The sequence below is a fragment of the Danio rerio genome, chromosome 2, assembly GCF_049306965.1.
Source record: "Danio rerio strain Tuebingen ecotype United States chromosome 2, GRCz12tu, whole genome shotgun sequence".
NCBI classification, from domain to species: domain Eukaryota; kingdom Metazoa; phylum Chordata; class Actinopteri; order Cypriniformes; family Danionidae; genus Danio; species Danio rerio.
Window position 1 is genome coordinate 51,570,612 of NC_133177.1, and position 20,920 is coordinate 51,591,531.

A 20,920-nucleotide genomic window follows, 5' to 3' on the forward strand; every position below is an offset into this window, starting at 1 on the left:
GATAAGATTTAGAAATGATCAATACAATTTTTCTTTTACTCTGCCCTCTTTTATTTCTGCCTTGCTTTTCTGTAAAAATATTTAAACATTAATTAAGATACATTTGCATAAGAAATATTATACATGCTATTTGATGCATTTTCCAGAAATCTACAAGTAATTGTCCTTCTTGAGTAAATGTTTCCTTTTTTGTTAGTTTATTTTGCATCATAAATTATGCAATCAAATCTAGAGAGGGTATATAACTTAAATCTCAGAGGGATCGCTGGATTGCTCTTGTCAAAAAAATCAAGAAACTGACCCCAAAAATCTTCTTATACAGCTAGTCCCTAAAAATCTAAGAGTCTCTTTATTTAAATAACAGAGATCATGTGAGAAATCCAGTTCCGGAATAAAGGGGGTAAAGGAGATTTCCAAATGTTAAGCACTAGTCTTTTAGCCCCCACCATGCCTTGCATTAAAGACTCTTGCATTGGTTAAGAGAGGGAAGATGTAATTTGAGAAGCCAAAGATAGCAAGTTTGACATTTGGTAGAATAGGTCTGCTATAAGCCTTGGAGTACCAGTCAAATATGTTTGTCCAGAATCTATTCAGTAGGGGACAGAGCCAAAAGGTGTGAGCAACTGTGCCCTCTGCTATCTTGCATTTGTCGCACATTGGCGAGACAAAAGATTTTATGTAGCTTGGCTTTAGTGTAGTGTAAACAAAGTATGGCCTAGAATTGAATCAGTTGGTGTCTGCTGTTGACTGAGCATGACAGTAAATAGGTCTTGATTTAAGATTAGTTTTAAATATTTGTAACTAATAAAAAATACAATAGCTAAGAATACTCTTAAGTCACTAATTTTTTTATTTTTCCCGAAACAATGTCTGAAGTCATTTTTCACCTTGAGTAAATGCATCTTAATTAGTTCATTTTTAGTTCTTCCTGAAAATTATACAATGCTGACTTTTTTTAGAGCATAAACTCACTTAATCATCATCCTTCTCAAATAAATTTAGCTTGACTTCACAGCTTTTATACATTAGTAACACACTAAAAAAAAAACTCCAAGCAAGAAACTAATCTTGTGCAGTGCCTCACTTTCAGCACCCAAGAACTGCGCCAAGACATTAGTGAGTCACGGCAGCGTCTCAAGACGTCAGGTGGTGTGAGCAATGCATCCGCCTCCAGTCTCTCAGCGCCGAGGACACCAGCTCCATCAGCCCACGCAGGCTCTGGAGCATCGCAAATCAAACAGACTTGCTGACAGAGCTACTATCTCCGCCTGGCACTGCCATATTTTTAGGCACGTACTGTACTTCCACGCTCCTTATTTGTACAGGAGTTCCTTTCCTACGTAGGGAGGACACACAGCAGCAGCGGGTAGGAGACCGTGTGTGGGTACCAGGCTCAAAATAACAGCTCTAGTATCAGATCAGATGGATCCACGTCATTTTCACTCCACTGGAGAAAAAAATCAATGCAGGCACATGAGGTCAAATTAGAAACGGTGACGCACTGGAGATGTTCTGCGTCGCCCACAAACGTCAGTGTTCGTTCTGAAAAAACGACAGCTGGAGATTTGCTGCATATTAACAGACTTCAAACAAATGCATTCTCAGAAAGTTTTTGCATTAACACTGATGTCGGGCATCCATTTGGTGAAAGCAAAGAGCCGATTTAATCCTAGCTAACTGGATCAAGCGCGCACTGTTTTTATTTGGAAAGGAGGACTGAGTGTTCCAGGCACATGAATACAAAAGACTGCAGTCATTCTCACTGGTACAGCTCAAGTCAAATGGTGATAAAAGGTTTTGCAGCAGAATAACGATTATCAGGAGACTAACAGCAACTGTCAATGTAGAAAACACACACACATACATACATACAGAGACACGCACGCAAGGCTGATTTGTCCAGCACTAATCTGCAGTGGCGGCTCCACACTGAGGGATGATGATGTAATGTTATCCTGTTGTGCATCTCATTACTGGCTCACGTCCAGCAGCTATCAACTAATGCAGACCACAAAGTCTAGCGTATAATACTTTAATATTTAATGCATTCATAAATGTCTGAGCAGTTCAGCATAGACATAAAATATTACAGTTTATTATTATGATGATGTTAATATATTACATATCTTATACATATTTAAAATGCTTTGGCATTACTATACTAAATGAAACTTGAACTTGTCTAACAAAATAAAGGCAGATGCATTTTTTACTAATTAAAAAACTAAGTCATACTGTCACCATCATTTAATCCTGTGTTGTTTTTTAAACTTAAATACATTTAAAATAGAATCTCTATATGTGCATATAAATGTTGTAATCCTATGTAATTTCCTATTTTTAAACATGCAAAACTCCACAAATAATATTAAAACTGCAGTTATTATTCTAATTTCATACATTATAGTTAGTCTACTACTGTCTTATTTGATTTAGACATCATACCAAATTATAGCATCTTTATAATATCAATTAAAATGCATTATTATTTTGTATATAACTATTAAAACACTCAAAATTATTTTAGCAGTTTTCATTTTACTAGAAGGAACATAATGGAGTTTTACACGCACAAAGCAAAAGAGATTGTATTGAAATCAAAGTAAACTCACGTGAGAGTACGGCATTTGGATTTCCTCTTTGTCTCCATCGTTCTCCTTTTCTGGCTTCTGCACAGTCACTTGCTGGAAGGAAATCTTCACCATTTTGTCGACTCCTGCTAGTCTGCTGCGGTCAGGACGTCCAGTGTTGATTGTACCACCAAGGACGCTTCTGAGCTGTGAATGAATCGCTCGGCAGAGGGCGAACTTAAAGAGGATTCCCTCGCTTCCGGCACACTTCAAATTAAGAGTCCACCAATCAGCGACTGCTCTCTAAATTTAGTGTCACTCACAATTTTTACAAAAAAAGAAAAAAAAAAAGAAAAAAAAGAAAAAAGAAAAAGGGGTCTAGTCTGTTAACCCGTTCACATCCGAAATATGTTACAAGAGACATGAAAGATTGGGTTGCTCTTATTAAAGTATTAGTAGTTGTTCATAATTCTATAGTTATTAGTATGATATCTAACATTGGTTAAACATCCAGACTGTATCAACTACTGGGTTTATTCCTGCAGCCTTTGGTCACCATCACAGAAACACATTTGTGCTTTTCTGTAAACTAATCTGTATCACTATTGACCAGTGATACGGCAATCTGTGTTCACTGTAGACATAAGAACTAACTAACAACTATTAAAATTAAATAATTTTTAAATCTGTGTAAGAGACATAACTCAGTGTTTAATTACTGATTCAGATTAAATAGTTGTGATTAATTGCATAAATATGCAGTGATTTTATTATATTAACGCTGCATTGAGATAGTAAACTGTAGTTTGCATGGCATACAGTAATTCCTTAATATTATAGGTTTATTTGGGTAAATTAATAGCCGTATATAAAACATCAAATATATTATATGATTTGATTGTATTAAGAAAAATACAAATAAATATAATTTACACAGACATTACAGGATTTCTGTTAACCAATTCAGATCTGAAATATGTTCTAAGCTGCATAAAAGATTGGATTTGTTTTTTTATTAAACTATTAGTAGTTAGTTAATTGTATAGTTATTTATAATTTGTATAGTAACTTTTCATTTGAACACACATTATTTCTAATGTCTAACATTGATTAAACATGCAGACTGTATAAACTACTGGGTTTAATCCTGCTGAGTTTATTCACCAACATAGAAAGACTTTTAGTGTTTTCCTTTCACTATATTGATCAGTAAAACACCAATCTGTGTTCACTGTAGACCTAGGAACTATTAGAACTATTAACATTAAATAATCTTTAAAACCTGTGTAAGAGACATAACTCAGTGTTAAACTACTGATTCAGGTTAAATAGTTGTGATTAATGGCATAAATATGCACGGATGTAATATTTTATTATATTATTGTTGCATTATGATATGAAAATAATCTGTAATTTGCATGGACAATTTCTTAATATTATAGGCTTATTTGGCAAATTATTAGCCATGTATAAAATACCAAATACACTATCTGGTTTGACTAAACTTAGAAAAGAAAAAAAAAGAAAAAAAAAAATATATATATATATATATATATATGTATATATATATGTGTGTGTGTGTTTGTGTATATATATATATATATATATATATATATATATATATATATATATATATATATATATATATATATATATATATATATATATTTATAAAATTTATACAGACATTGCAGGATTTAAGGCCTGTTAACCCATTCAGATCTGAAATATGTTCCAAGGGGCATAAAAGATTGGATTTTTCGCATTAAACTATTAGTAGATATTAAACTAATTTTGCTTTTCTCCTTTAACATTGGTTAAACATCCAGGCTGTATGAACTACTGGGTTTGATCCTGCTGCCTTTGGTCACCAACATGGAAAGACATTTAGTGTTATTCTGTAAAGAAATATCCATCACTAGATTGATCAGTAATACAGCAATCTGTTTTCACTGTAGACATAAGAAATGTGTGCTTTATCAAAAATATTCATATTAAATAATTAAAACCTGTGTGAGAAACAGAACTCAGTGTTAAATTACTGATTCGTTTTAAATAGTTGTGATTAACTGCATAATTATGATGTTATGATATTGTATTATATTAATGTTGCATATATGAAAATAATCTGTAATTTGCAGATATTAAGGGTTGATTAATACAAATTAACAACCATGTATAAAATATCAAATACATTATCTAATTTGGGGTGGCTCAGTGGGTAGCACTGTCGCCTCACAGCAAGAAGGTCGCTGGTTCGAGCCCATGCTGGGTCATTTGGCATTTCTGTGTGGAGTTTGCATGTTCTCCCCGTGTTGGCGTGGGCTTCGGTTTCCCCCACAGTCCAAAACATGCGCTATAGGTGAATTGAATAAACTAAATCTGCTGTAGTGTATGTGTGTGCATGAATGTTTCCAAGTACTGGGCTGCAGCTGGAAGAGCATCCGATGTGTAAAACATGCTGGGTAAGTTGACAGTTCATTCAAATGTGGCGACCCCTGATGAATAAAAGGACTAAGCTCAAGGAAAATGAATGAATAGTCTAATTTGACTGTACTCAGAAAAATAAAAATATATTTAATTTGTACAGACATTACAGGACAGTAATACTTAGAATAATCTAAGTAATAATGATGCAACTCTTCGATTCCATATTTTCATGTTTAAACAATTACTATTTTGTACTATATAATATATGTAAAGATAAATTACTTTAATTATGCATTAAGATAACTGTAATTTGCATTATAAACAGTGATAGTGCTCATTCTTAATATGACATGTTTATTTAAAATAACTAACCTTGTTAATAATGATATATCAATACAATTATCTAGCCATAAATTGAACTGTAGTTTGATAATTGACACAGATTGAAAGTAATACTTGGAATAGCAACAGAGAGAGAGAGAGAGAGAGAGAGAGAGAGAGAGAGAGAGAGAGAGAGCTCCAATCTATCATTTAAATCAGTCCTTCGTCTCCGCCTGCTTGGACTTTTATTGTGGAGTTTTTCCACAAATGGATGTGCATTCCGGTTCTATTTTGGCCGTTTACGGTGTTCTACTACGCGTTGTGATTTGCATCAGACTGCCGGAAGTCAATAAATAACCTGACACCGATTAATGCTTTTTATGGCTCGGATGTAGAACATGAATTAAGATCTACAAACGGTGTGAACAAAATCGAGCATTTTCACGCAATGAAACACAAAATCCTTTAAGATGTCATGATTGATCTTAGCATTTTGGCTTTGTGGTTTATTAAAAAAATAATTTAGTGCCATTAAACCAAGACATTTACAGAAATTAAATGATGTTTTGAACGTAATAAAAAGTATGCAAAAAGATAACTCGCTTTGCTTTTTAATTCACTAAAGCAATGAGTAGATATGTATATGGGGCAAATATATAGGCTAAATATTTGCGAAAATGTGGTTTTCATGTTATTTTTCAGTAGCTACTATTCCTTAGACGTTAACATTCTCCTTTTCTATTCATACACTTTGCATTGCATGTATTAATACTTTCCTAGATGTCCTCAATCCTGATGGCCCACACACATACGCGCACTGGTGATGCAGGACCTGGCAATGATGATGCCGTGTGTCTGAGCTCAATCACAGTAGAGGGCGCACTTTCCACTACGCGGAACTCTCCCTCTGTGATTCTGAACAGTTGTTGTCACATTGAGAGGGGGTTTATGTGCATACAATGATGTCTAGGCCAGAAACACGATTAGAGTTTATAGTGCTCATAAACATGTCAGCCTCAATAAAGTGGAAGTGTAAAGTTGTTTAAGAGATCTGCTTATAAAAAAGCTTTGATAATAATAGACTCAATTTCTGAGAGGATTGTTTCTGGTTTGAGGTCTTTCACTTTATACCTTTCTTTGCAGTTTGATGTCAATTAGTCTATAGTCTGTCATTTTTTAAACAGCATCAGTTTTTTTTTTGCTCTAAACATGATTGTTGAATTTTTTACATTAAAATGGTCCCAAATGTCAAATCTGCACTGAGATGTCATGTTTTCCTGGCCATTTTAACTCAGTTTGAACAAAATATTCAATTTAGTCTGAAGTTCCCAAAAATATTTTTTGCTTTAAAATAACTTTAACATACTGATTTGAGTTTTTCAACGGACAATATCTATCTATCTATCTATCTATCTATCTATCTATCTATCTATCTATCTATCTATCTATCTATCTATCTATCTATCTATCTATCTATCTATCTATCTATCTATCTATCTATCTATCTATCTATCTATCTATCCTCAGGATAGTTGTATTCAATTCTATTCACTGTCCCCTGGTCCACACAGGTTCAGATGGTGGGCTGGTTTACAATGCACAAAGACATAGCTGTTGATTGGTTGCCAGTCAGTCCATTCACATGTAAATCAGACCTCATAAATGTCCCCCTTCTATCGGCCACTATCCACAGTATATGTAGTGCTTGTTAGCACAGACTTTTGTCTCGAACTGAACCCGCCGACCATCTGCCCCCCATTCAAGCGTCCTGAACTGCAGCAATATGGCCCCTGCGTCCCGCAGCAACACTCACGACGAGGATTATTACGGAATAAAAGACAGAAAGGTACGCAAACACGTCTTTTAATCACCCACAGAAAAGTTTGTCGACGTTTCCCACAACTATTTTTCTCTCCTCAGACGAGGAAACCGCTGGTGGAGAAAAAGAGACGCGCCCGGATAAATGAAAGTTTACAGGAGCTTCGGCTACTGCTAGCCGACCCGGATGTAAGTTTATCCAGACTATCACTTCTTCAGACTTATGCATATCCACTCTCACTGTATATCCACTGTACGCACATTTCACATCGCGCTTTGCGTCATTTGTAGGCGCAGGTAAAAATGGAGAACGCCGAGGTGTTGGAAATGACCGTGAAGCGCGTGGAAAGTATACTGCAAAACAAAGCGAAGGGTAAGAGCTGCTGTTAAGACTCGTATTTGAAAGGCCACCTCGCCGATATTTCTCTGCATTTCAAAATATCCCGTTTATTTGGGTCGTGACGTCACGTTGCTTTTCTCCTCCGCAGAGGCTGACAGTGTGAACCGCGAGGCCAACGAGCGCTTCGCCGCGGGCTACATCCAGTGCATGCATGAAGTGCACACATTCGTGTCCAGCTGCCCGGGCATCGACGCCACCATCGCCGCAGATCTGCTGAACCACCTCCTCGAATGTATGCCTCTGAACGACGAGGAGCGCTTTCAGGACATTCTGTCAGACCTCATTTCGGACTACAACTCTGGCACTTGGCCTGGCGAGGCGGCGTACGCTACGTTGTCGCCCGGAGGGACGAGCGTGGCCAACGGTGGCTCCTCCGCCTTGTCCCCGGCCCCGTCCACCACCTCCAGCGACGACATTTGTTCTGACCTGGACGACACAGACACGGAGCACAGCCGCATCTCGGTAGATGCCGGAGATCAGGCGCCAGTCGTGCCAACATTATACACCAACAAGTCCATTTGGAGACCCTGGTAGACAGATGCTCACCTCCGCCGATTCATGAACATTCAAGTATATTTTCTAGTTTAGAAAATAGTCCAGGATTGAGCACCTTTGTGAACCAGTTCTACTTTAGTAATAGGGCGACTTTTTTGTCATCGACCTGTGGATATACCCCTCAGTAAGCTCTTCTAGGTGCAACAATAATGTGCATTTCAGTCCACTTCAGTTACACAGAATTAGTATTTTATTTAATTGTGTGTTTTTTGTATAAGCTAAGTTAAAGAAAATACACTGTAAGGATAAATAATATGTCTAGGGAGTGTGTTCCCATCTCTTAATTATTGTAGGATAGGATGTAAATATTTCAATGTCGTTGCTGTAGATAGATCTATGACAGTTATTGTGATTTTTGTGACGGGAAGAAAAAAAAATAAGTGTAAATGTCGGGAATAATGTGTTTTATATGTGATTTTACCCTTCATTAAAGCATCTTTCTGATTTGCTACTGCAAAGAGTGTCATGTTTCATTCTATATAAATGATATTAGAGTGGTGTCCATTCACTCAGTGATGACTGCTTAATTAATAGATTTGTTGAACTTTTCCCAGAACTCTGAGAATATGTTACAGTTATCTAGCAGCTGTAACCGCTTTGATCAAATAATGTAAGCTATAGATCACACCTTCTCTATGTCTAAAAGTGTGAATGTCCGCTTTGGGTTTTGGGTGACCCCCAGGCGTGTTAAACTGAACACCTCGCAGCCGAGCAACGCCACTGCTGCAGACTCGATGACTGGCGCTACAATGCGCCGCGCTGCAGGTCATGACTGATGTACGTGTTTCTGGTCAAGTCTGTCATCAAAATACACCTTTGAAGATTTGTCTGACAAACTTGTGTTTAAAAAAACATTCATTACCGGTCATAGATTTGTTAATAGTTTAGGAATATTCTCACCAATACTGCATTTATTTGATGAAAACAACTTTATAAACAAACATCCATCTATCTATCTGCATAGAAAGACATACAGATAAATAGATAGATAGAGCATGATGCTTACAATTCAAGTGTTCATCCCTTTAAAACACACAAACATTTCCTAAAGCTCAGTTTATATATATATATATATATATATATATATATATATATATATATATATATATATATATATATATATATTTCTTTTCTTTTTTTGGGCTAGAATAAAAGCATTTTTTATTTTTTTTAAAAGCTGTTTTAAGGTCAACATTAGCCTCTTAAAGCTATAATGTTTTTCGATAGTCTACAGAACAAACCATCATTATACAATAACTTGCCTAATTACCCTAACCTGCCTAGTTAACCTAATTAAGCCTTTAAACGTCACTTCAAGCTGTATAGAAGTGTCTTGAAAAATATCTAGTCAAATATTATTAACTGTCATCATGGCAAAGATAAAATAAATAAGTTATTAGAAATGAGTTATTAAAACTATCATGTTTAGTAATGTGTTGACAAAATGATCTCTCCGTTAAACAGAAATTGGGCTAATAATGTCTGTAATAATGTGTGTGTTTGTGTTTGTGTGTGTGTGTGTGTGTGTATATATATATATATATATATATATATATATATATATATATATATATATATATATATATATATATATATATATATAAATGGTTAATAAACCATGATTACCTTGTCTAAATTAGCCAATAGCCTAGCCTTTACTAGTTAGGCTAATTCGAGTTTGTAAATAAACCACCAGTTGCTTTCACTTCTAACGAAAACTAGTTATGTAAACCTAACGTTACTGTCCACGAATGTATTTTGGTTACTAAATGGTTTATCTACACGTTTGACAGTTTATCTATGGTTTATTTAACAGTTACTTTTTGTTTGGGATTTTAGTTGTTGTATAACCCGGTTACGTTTCTTTATTCGTCTGTTTGGATCCGACGGTGACAAAACAGGAACAACACCGTAGTCGTGTTACTTCAAGATTTAGCCATAATCACAAATACAGACTAAAGCCAAACCATTCCGAGCTCATTCAAAATAACTAGATTTAGCTCACGTGAGGATTAGCAAACTACAAAAGCGCGCGAGTTTTATCTCTATTAAACTGCCTGAATAATATAAAAAGTCACGAAAGTCTGATATACATTACATTTATTTAAGCCTAGCTAATCCAAACGGATTAACAAATCAGCTAGAAGATCCGTCATTAGCTGCGGTTTTCCGGGACGAATGTCCGAGCACGTTTGATGTAAATACGTATTAACTGTTTTAAATCCACATCCAGTGTTCGCAGACTGTTGACAGGTTGTATTACCGCTAAGGGCCGGATTCTCGGCGTCTGAAGGTTGTTGTCTTGGTAGGAGGCCTGGAGGAACCATTCACACCTTGTCCTGAAATTGGCGCAGGTGTGAAGGAGAGGAACTACAGCGCCTTTCATGTGCGGAGGCTCAACCCGTAGCCGGACCCGCAGTCAGAGCACATGAAGGGGCGCTGCGCGGCGGCGGATGTGCGCTGGCTGTATAATAATAAAAACCGCTTTAACGGTCGGCTGAACTCTGAACATATGGCGCAGAGAAAGGCCCCTCTGGCCCAACGGTCCGTTTGCGCACCACTGACATCAGCGGGGGGTTATTATGGTCATCCAAAAATCAATGATAGAAATGGACATTTCATTGACAAACTACATTTAACTATTTTCTAAACGAATAAACAGTTTTGTTGAAGGACGGGTTTTCATAGTGACAAAGCATATACATTTTTCAATTATATATATATATATATATATATATATATATATATATATATATATATATATAAATATATACTACTGGTCAAACGTTTGGGGTCAGTTTATTTTTGAAGGTCAGAAAATTAATATAAACTTATTATATGTAAAAGATTAATTGTCAAATATTTATTACAATCTTAAATAACACATTTTTATTGTATGTAGTTTCAAATGAAATTATTACTCGTCATCATTGCTTTTTTTTTACTATTACCTTTAATAATAAATATATTGATAATAATAATTAATATTAGAGTGGGTGTCATGGTGGCGCAGTGGGCAGCACAATCGCCTCACAGCATGAAGGTCGCTGGTTCGAGCCTCGGCTGGGTCAGTTGGCATTTCTGTGTGGAGTTTGCATGTTCTCCCTGTGTTGGCGTGGGTTTCCTCCGGGTGCTCCAGTTTCCCCCACAGTTCTAAGACATGTGGTACAGGTGAATTGAGCAAGCTAAATTGTCTGCAGTGTATGTGTGTATGGGTGTTTCCCAGAGATGAGTTGCAGCTGGAAGGGCATCTGCCACCTAAAACATATGCTGGTTAGGTTGGCGGTTCATTTCACTGTGGCGATCCCAGGTTAATAAAGGGACTAAGCCGAAAAGAATATTAGAGTGATTTCTGAAGGATCAAGGATCATGTGACTCTGAAGACTGGAGTAGTGAAGCTGAAAATGCATCTTTAAAATGAATGGAATAAATGATTAAATTAAACGATAAACTACTTTTGAATAGTTATTTTATAGTACAATAACATTTCACAAGTTTACAAATTGTGCTGTATTTTTGATGAAATTAATGCAACTTTGGTGAGCAGGAGAAGCTTATTTTACAACATTAAAAATCATACTGACCCCATATATACATTAAATGTTATTAAATATTTCCCAAATGATGTTTAACAGAGCAAGGAAATTTTCACAGTATGTCTGATAATATTTTTTCTTCTGGAGAAAGTCTTTGTTTTATTTCGGCTAGAATAAAAGCAGTTTTAAATTTTTTAAAATCATTTTATGGTCAAGATTATTAGCCCCTTTAAGCTATATATTTTTCTGATAGCCTACAGAACAAACCATCATTAACCATATGTTTAGAAATAGTTAGAAATATGTTGAAAAAAACTTTCTCTCCGTAAAACAGAAATTGGGGAAAAAAATAAACAGAGGGGCTAATAATTCAGGCAGTTTAATAATTCTGACTACATACCAAGTGATGGGTTGCAGCAGGAAGGGCATCTACTGCGTAAAACATGTGCTGGATAAGTTGGCGGTTCATTCCACTATGTCAACCCCAGATTAATAAAGGGACTAAGCCGAAAAGAAAATGAATAAATATATATATATATATATATATATATATATATATATATATATATATATATATATATATATATATATATATATATATATTATACACACACATCTTTTTAATATATACATTTAAGTTACACTTGTCACAGTGTTCAGCATATATACACAAGTTACAGTGTTCAGCATATATAAGTAAACACCCCTGACAAATCTATCTTTTAAATTCATATTTTTAATAGGAAGCTATACAATATTATATTTGTGCATGTACATTAGATTAGTCAGTACTCAAGTCAAATCTGGAGCTTATCTAACAAAATAACTCAAGATAACATCCAAAAATAGTACAGCCACATTTCTGTTATAGAAAAATATTAAATACAAATTTTAAAAAGAAGAAAATTTAAAAGAAGCAAAAAAATGTGTAAATTGTTAATTATTTTGCAATATTTTGCTTGAATTTAATTGTATCATCTTTCAATTTCTCAATGTTTGGTGACTAAAATATGATTTTAATAAATATATCTGTTTAATAAATCTGTTTTGTTTAAATGCACCAAAATACACTGCCTACAGTATATTCACTGAGAAATGGATAACAATTTTCATTTTCAAAATGGGCTGTACTCAATAGACCCTTTTCAGTTCCGGGTTACTCAGTAGCAGAAGTTGTCATAGCTGGCTAAACTTAGAGCGCAGCAAACGGTAGAGTACAACAAATCATTCTTTTACAGAAAAAGGAAAAAAACGTGTGAGACTGATATCGGCAGCCATGAAGAGAGAAGAAAGGCAAATTTACTGTCCTGTCTCATCTGTTTGAAACCTCTCGGTACCAAGCGGTAGTTAGATTTTTTGTAATTTGAAGCAAACATGATATAATACATGCATACATACACATAAATGTTCATACGATAAAAAAAAATGCTGATGACCGTTAAATGCATCATAACAGTGTTGTGAAAAGGGTCCATTATGCCAACACTGTGTAGTCCTTTAATATACATGTATGTATATATAAATACATACACATACTTATTTGTTCGAACTTCGCTATATTTACTTCATATATTGCATTTGAACTCTAACATGAACAAAGAGACGAGCACAAGTTGTACATTTCTAAAAAATAGATTTTATTTTAAATTCACTTTATTAAACAAACAGGCAGCGTAAGACACATCACAGATGGCTGCACAGCTTCCAAAGTGACAGAATGCAAGCATATTTCTTTTAAACGTGTGCTTAACATTGTTAAATAGATTTCTAAACCTTTAAAGCTTCATATCAAGTTGACTTCACCACTGGTATTTGAATTATTATTCAAATGGAGACCCTCCAATGGCATATTGTAATCTCCCGAATAAGGTGCCTCTCTGTTTCGGCTGTATTTTGGTAACTGTGGCTTCACAGCAGGTTGACACATGGACAGTCTGTGAGATCAGTTAAACCACCATCACTTACACCTCGCTTTATAAAAGAGAAATCTAACACTGAGGTTCAATATCGCAACAGATGATCAGACAGACGGTCTGATCGAGAACATAGCACCAGAACTCTCATCTGAAACACTTTTCAGATCAATTCACCTAATGCATTCACTAAACATCTTAAATGAGCTACAACTGCTCAAGCGAAGAGATCAGATGTTGTGTTAGGACACAATTCCACTGCCCTAATTCAATAAATAACTCACAAGTCCTCAGCGAAGAATTGTGAATGTGAAAGGAATTCAGAAACCTATTCAACAACACAACTAGCAAACACCAGCAGTTCCATTACGAGTGCTTTTCAGAGGAGAAAACAGCACACATTTATACAAAATAGTACAAAACAAAGTTCTGTGAAGAAGGAAATGAGTTAGTCTGTACATGTACAGGACAACAGGAAAAACACTGAAGAAAGTGATCCGCTCACTCTAACAGTAATGGTCATCGAACAGCACAGAGTCTGGCTTTGGAGACACCCGATCGCTCTCTCTCTCTCTCACTGCAGTACTTACACTGTCTCTGTACAGGAGCGGAGCGAGCGAGAGTCTTCCTGGAGGTCTGTGGTGCTGAAGGTCCCTCATGGCTGAGCTTCAGTTCAGGTGTCTGGACCGGGACAGCTGTGCGTTGGCGAGTTTGGAGGTTCTTGAAGTTCTTGTGAGTTTGGAGCAGCAGTGACGTCGCTGTTTTCTGCTTCTCCCATGTGCAGATCTGGAGGATCGTCTTCATTCAGAGCTTCACTGAGCTCCTCACAGCCCATGCACGCCTGCAGGTGAACAACACGCTCTATTAATCACTCTTCAGCTTATCATACTATAACAGAGGAGATGATCATGAGCATGTCAGTGTTCATTTACTATAGCTGTCAATTGGGTAGATGAAGTGGCGTACTTATAGACCTTTTTCTTGGAACGCAAAATTACCCATGATGCTTTGTGTGTATGCGCAAGGAGAATGCGAAGAACTTCCGGTCGGCAGCTGATGCGTGTAAACGGTCACATTTGGACAGCTTTGAAACGATAGTTTTAATCTATTTTACCTGCTTTTATCCTCTTAGAGCTAATACTGTTGTCCATCAGCACCATCTCCTGGACTGATCATTTAAAGAAATACGCTCTAATAGGATGGAAAACAGCTGCTGTGAGGCGTTTTCCCCTCGTTGTCAGACGGCATCTTCTGCAGTTTACATGAAGCCTTGTCATCGCTAAAGTCAACAGTTTCTCTTTATTTCAAATATATAATCAGCCCAAACAAATGTTTAACAGACACATTTCTAAGTTGTGTGTCACAAAAACACTGTTATCCATTAAAAACGTTATTTAAACCCATTTTCGGAGAGCAAATTACCAGTTGTACACGCTGTAAACGGAAATTTTTAGCATTCTACCGGAAAACGCTGGTCGCTATGGCACCCTCCATGCAGCAGCCATGAAAAATGTCTATACTGACAATGTAAATGTTTCTAGATTGCAGTGAAGTGTTTTCATTTATTCTTGAATCAGGCAATATCATTAGCCTCCTTCATGTTTTTTATAGTCTACAGAACTGTGTTATCCAGTAGCTTCCCTAATTAACCTAAATGCCAAATTCACCCAGTTAAGCCTTTAATTTACACATTAAGTTGGATTCTAGTATCTTGCAAAATGTCTAGTCAAATATTATGTGCTACATGGTTTCCGCTATATTCATTCTTCCATGGCGGGGCGCCACGCCAAAATTGATCGCTATGGCTACATTACAGCTTCTCATTCAAAACATTTAATTTTTTTAATAGCGAGTAATAATCGCACCAGAATGTATTAAAAGGTAAGGGAATTATAAAAACTTTTCTGTAACCGCAGTAGTGCTGTGCATCATTTATTTAACCCTTTAATGTTACGTTCTGACTGACTGACTGACAGTTGCGTGATGCGTGAGGCCAGCAAATATGATGTGTAGCCGTTTCACTTTACTTCAGAACGCATTAATATCGCTCTGTAGCTCTATTAGAGACATAAATATTCCTAGTGAATCTAATAAATGCTGGAGACATACTCCTTACATAAACGCACTAAATCGCACTTCAGCAGCGTTTATTTGAGAGCGCACAAGAAGATCTGCACACTCTTGAAGCAGCTTATATTTGAGGGGGCGTGCAAGAAGTTTTGCGCAGGAGCAGAGGAAATCGGTGCGCAAGCAAAGAGATTCGCATGCTCGTAGGCTATTACATAAATGCGATCTCGACTTGTAAAACTGAGCTCACGACATTTGTCATTGAAATAACGGCACAGGTAGTTGGTAGATCTTTGTAAAAAAAGGCCTGCCGCCACGGAGGGAAAAACTCCTAGAGGTATCACTGAACTGTCATCTTGTCAAAGACAAAATTAAAGAGTTATTAGAAATTAATAATTAAAACGATCATGTTTAAAAATGTCTTCTCTCCATAAATCAACACTTGGGAAAATAATTAAATCTGCATACATAAAAACAAAGGCTTCTGAAAAAATATATCATGACAAAATGCTGAGTAAACATACAGTCAGAATTATTAGCCCCTCTTTTAATTTCTTTTTAAAATATTTCCTAAATGGTGTTTAACAGAGCAAGGAAATTTTCACAGTATGTCTGATAATATTTTTTCTTCTGGTAAAAGTCTTATTTGTTTTATTTCGGCTAGAAAAAAAGCAGTTTTAACATTTTTTAAGAGCCATTTTAAGGTCAACATTATTAGCCCCTTTAAGCTATATTATTTATCGATAGTCTACAGAACAAACCATCATTATACAATAACTTGCCTAATTACCCTAACCTGCCTAGTTAACCTAATTAAGCCTTTAAATGTCACTTTAAGCTGTATAGAAGTGTCTTGGAAAAACTCTAGTCAAATATTATTAACTGTCATCATGGCAAAGATAAAATAAATCAGTTATTAGAAGTGAGTTATTAAAACTATTATGTTTAGAAATGTGTTGAAAAAATCTGCTCTCAGTGAAACACAAATTGGGGAAAAAAAACTAAATAATTTAGGGGGCTAATAATTCTGACTTCAACTGTATGTGTTGTTGTGTGTGCTGACCTTGATGTCGATGGCTTTAGGCAGTCCTCCTCTCCTCATCCAGGGATGCACGTCGGCCAGCTCTCTCTTCTGCTCGTCTGTGAAGCGCGGCTGACTCTTCTGCATCTGACGCAGCTTCTCTCGGTCCTCCCGCAGCACCTTCTGGATGTCTCTGAGAATGGAAGAATAGATTTGCTTTAATGCCATGCCTGCCTCCACTGGTTGGTTTCATGAGGATGAACAGGTCAATTAAAGATTATGACTCAAACAAATTCATTCAATTCAAGTTTATTTTGTAAAGCGCTGTTATTACATTACAATCTAAATCAATTGTGTATAGCAGTGTTTCCCAACCACGTTTCTGGAGGACCACCAGCTCTGCACATTTTTCATGGCTGCGTCCGAAACCGCCTACTACTCAGTAGATACTGCATTTGAGTTTAAATGCACTCGGCCGTTAGAAAAGTACGTTCTATACAGTATAAATGTGAGCAGTATGAATGGAATTCGGACGTACTACATCTGCCGTTTTGTCATGGTCACGTGACCTACCTGCATCAGTTGCATTGCTTCACTTCCATTCATGAATTATCTTGCAGGGAATTATGGGATAGAGCAGAGTGCATGGGATGCACACTCCAGAATCTCGCCGGAAGTAGTAAGTCATCCGGGTATTTCTCGCATACTGATTTTCGAATTCTAGGAATTCGGACATACTACTCGGCTTGCATTTTAGCGTACTATATAGTATGGAAGTATGCGGTTTTGAACGCAGCTCATGTCTCCGAAACTAAACACACCTGATTCAGATCATCAGCTCATTAGCAGAGACTGAAAGACCTGTAATGGGTGTGACAGACAAAGGAGACATCCAAAACATGCAGTGCTAGTGGTCCCCCTAGAACGTGGTTGAGAAATAGTGATACATAAGGTGGACAATGTATACAGCTGTCAACATTTCAAGAGAATCAAAACCTTTCACAAAAGTTGTTCTAAAACAGTTCAACAACATCCATTGTTGTGTTAGGACACATGTAAAAAACATTTTCGATCCACTTCAAACGTGTACTGATACAGTGTTTCCCAAGCCTGTTCCTGGAGGCACCCCAACAGTACATATTCTGGATGTCTCCCTTATGTAACCCATTCATTTCAGGTTTTGGAGTCTCTTGTAATGTTCTGAGGAGTTGATCCAGGAGTGTTTGATAAGGAAGAGGTTGAAAATGTGGAATGTTGTTGTGCCTTCAGGAACAGGGTTGGGAAACACTGCACTACTGTATATACACAGTTAACCTGCAGTTATATAATGTATAGTGTATTTTTTTGGAATGTGCTGGAACTTATGCTAATTGTTTTAAAATTCTAAAAAAGCTGAAAGAAAAATATATTTCAGTGTGATAACTGTGGTGAAGTGCACACAGAAATATATGCAGCGCCCTCTAATGGACAAATCTGACAACGACGTTTCACTAAATGATTTGAATCACTTTAATAAAACTAATTTACTGGGGGAATTGATCTGCACAGAAAAAAAACTAAACTTCTAACTATGAAAACCATTGTATCTATTTTGAATAAGAGCTGTTTGTTTAGCTTTACAGTGTTTCCCAAGGGTCTTAAAAAGTCTTAAATTTACTGAAATACTGGCCGTTAACACCCATAGAATCACCAACAATTCCAATCTCAGTAAAAAATGTTACTTTTTATTTAAAAAGAGCATTTAATTACTTACAGTAACATTTGCTTAAAAGTTCTGCATTTATTTACTGCTGCGATGATAATGACCTGACCTATATATTTTATTATTCATTTATTATTATTATTGTAGACTGAAGTACTTGACAGCTATGTTTTGTTCTATTCTTGATAAGGGTTTGTAAATGGATATTTAAAAAAAATGAATACAAAAAATGAAAACAAAATTGTTATTATTTCATTATTAAATGTATTAAATTTTAATATTTTTTTGATAGGGCAAGTGAAAATCTTTTCTAACTAGGATATTCGAAAAGAATCCTTAGCATTTAGCCCTGTATAAGTCTAAAAATTCATTCATAATGGTCTTAAAAACATCTTAGTCTTAAATTTATCTTGGTGAAACCTGCAGAATCCCTGCTTTAGCTTTAGCTAGACATTTTTATGCCTAGTATACATACTTGGCCCACATGGTTAATACCAAATGCCTTCATGATGAATAATGCATGTTTGATTTATTAACTGTATATACAGATTTCCAAATTTAAACTTAAATAAATTTCTCTCAGTTCAAAACCTAGACATCCATTGTTTATCGAGCTCACTTGTCCTTCAAGGACAACACACTTCATTGAACATGTGCACATACAGTTGAAGTCGGAATTATTAGCCCTCTTTTGATTTTTTTTTCTTTTTTAAATATTTCCCAAATAATGTTTGACAGAGCAAGGAAATTTTCACAGTATGTCTGATAATATTTTTTCTTCTGTTAAAAGTCTTATTTGTTTTATTGCGGCTAGAATAAAAGCAATTTTGAATTTTTTAAAAACTATTTTTGCGACAAAATTATTAGCCCCTTTAAGCTAATTTTTTTCGATAGTGTACATAACAAACCATCATTATAGAATAAATTGCCTAATTAACCTAACCTGCCTAGTTAAGCTAATTAACCTAGTTCAGCCTTTAATTGTCACTTTAAGATGTATAGAAGTGTCTTGAAAAAAATAAAAATATCTAGTCAAATAATATTTACTGTCATCATGGCAAAGATAAAATAAATCAGTTATTAGAAATAGGTTCTTAAAACTCTTATGCTTAGAAATGTGCTGAAACAATCTTCCATCCATTAAACAGAAATTGGGGAAAAAAATAAACAGGGGCACTAATAATTCAGGGGGGCTAATAATTCTGACTTCAACTGTAGACATCTCCTATAAACTATATACCTGCATTTTGACTATGTTTATTTATAATAACTTTAACTGCTAAAAGCTATAAGCTAATGTTATTAGTAACTAATAAAGTTATAGTAACTAATAACCTTAAGTTTTCTGAATTTGATTATAATGCAATAATGAGCACCTTTTGTAAAGCTGCTTTGAAACATTGATTATTGTGAAAAGGGCGAGATATATATACACTTGAATTGAAATTTTAAAATGAAGACTATTATTATTTGTGATTTAACGTTTTTATACATCATTTTGTACAATGTTGATATTCTAAATTTGATCATATTCTGTTCTGAGTACAGCTAACATTTCAAGATTTTCTCTCTCGACACAATTTATAATGAATGCCATCATAATTTATGCTTTATTTGATAACTGATAATAGGCTGCAGCTTTTTACTAGACCGACTTTTAGCTTCTGACATGTTCTGACATTGATGCACTGTGTCGGAATAGTTGAGGTATGGAGGTGTGTTGAAAAGATAAACTACTAAATGCTGCCTGATGTAGTGCAGGAAGGTGAGGGATGGCTTGGCCTGGTTATTTTAAGGCGGGAATCACTAGTAGGGCTGCAAGGTGGCTCCGTGGTTAGCACCTCACAGCAAGAAGGTCGCTGGTTTGAGTACCGGCTGGGTGAGTTGGCGTTTCTGTGTGGAGTTTGCATGTTCTCCCCGTGTTGGCGTGGGTTTCCCCCACAGTCCAAAGACATGCACTGTAGGTGAATTGAATAAACTAAATTAGCGGTAGTTTATATTTATGAATGCGAGAGTGTATGTGTGTTTCCCTGTACTGGGTTGGTGGTTCATTTCGCTGTGGTGACCCCTGATAAATAAAGGGACTGCGCTTAAGGAAAATTACTGAATGAATCACTAGTAGCAGGGGTGAGGGAGGGTGGTGTCTGTTTCTCCAGTCTGCGCACTCACCGAGAAGGCAACTGGTATGACATCATTACATCTTCGTCCACGTTGGCCATGAGCAGCCAGAGCGGGTCCTGCAGTACATACTTGATCAGATTCTCACTGCCGTCCAGAGCCAGCACACCAGAGCCCTGAGCCTTGGCCTTGTGGGATTTCTGGGATGAATCCACACTGCCAAAGTAGTTACTGCTGTTGTTGCTCTTGTTGCTGCTTTCTGCGATGAAAAGAGGAGAGAGAAATGGACTTTTAACACTTTACAATCAAGCACAGAAGCTTATATGGTATTTCAGTAACACAAGCTTTGTTTCCCTCTAAAGATGTGAATTAAATGTACGCACAAATCTAATATATTGCATAAAGCATTTGCGAATAATGTACAGTTTATGTTCAATGAGTCAAAGGGAACAGAGTTGTGATAAACCGG

At 36.0% G+C, this 20,920-nt stretch overlaps 3 protein-coding genes and 1 long non-coding RNA gene across 10 annotated transcripts in view; 2 read left to right on the forward strand and 2 right to left on the reverse strand.

Annotated features, from left to right (window-relative positions):
* The window catches only part of LOC137488208 (uncharacterized), a 23,420-nt gene extending 20,804 nt beyond the window's left edge, over positions 1-2,616 (forward strand). The window contains exon 4 of the long non-coding RNA XR_011007150.2: positions 1,091-2,616. This is a non-coding gene — a long non-coding RNA (uncharacterized lncRNA). The remainder of the gene's footprint in view (positions 1-1,090) is intronic.
* itm2cb (integral membrane protein 2Cb) overlaps positions 1-10,499 on the reverse strand; it is a 22,277-nt gene extending 11,778 nt beyond the window's left edge. Inside the window, exons 1-2 of one of the 3 annotated variants that reach the window (XM_021479096.2) lie at positions 10,358-10,499; positions 2,613-2,837 (exon numbers count right to left, since the gene is read on the reverse strand). In XM_021479096.2, the coding sequence (XP_021334771.2) occupies positions 2,613-2,837; positions 10,358-10,480 (348 nt within the window). In that variant the 5' untranslated portion in view covers positions 10,481-10,499. 3 annotated transcript variants of the gene reach the window in all.
* hes6 (hes family bHLH transcription factor 6) lies at positions 7,023-8,552 on the forward strand. Its single transcript, NM_194400.2, is given in 4 exon segments — positions 7,023-7,167; positions 7,242-7,328; positions 7,431-7,512; positions 7,628-8,552. Coding segments are annotated over 4 exon segments (678 nt in total). The 5' UTR covers positions 7,023-7,104; the 3' UTR covers positions 8,074-8,552.
* Positions 10,500-13,246: 2,747 nt separating the features above from the next.
* Positions 13,247-20,920, reverse strand: part of per2 (period circadian clock 2) — a 62,722-nt gene continuing 55,048 nt past the window's right edge. For all 5 annotated transcript variants that reach the window (XM_073911775.1, XM_009298837.5, XM_021478637.3 and 2 more), the window contains 3 exon segments: positions 20,503-20,710; positions 16,674-16,824; positions 13,247-14,384 (listed from right to left, as the gene is read on the reverse strand). In XM_073911775.1, coding sequence (XP_073767876.1) covers positions 14,217-14,384; positions 16,674-16,824; positions 20,503-20,710 — 527 coding nt within the window. In that variant the 3' untranslated portion in view covers positions 13,247-14,216.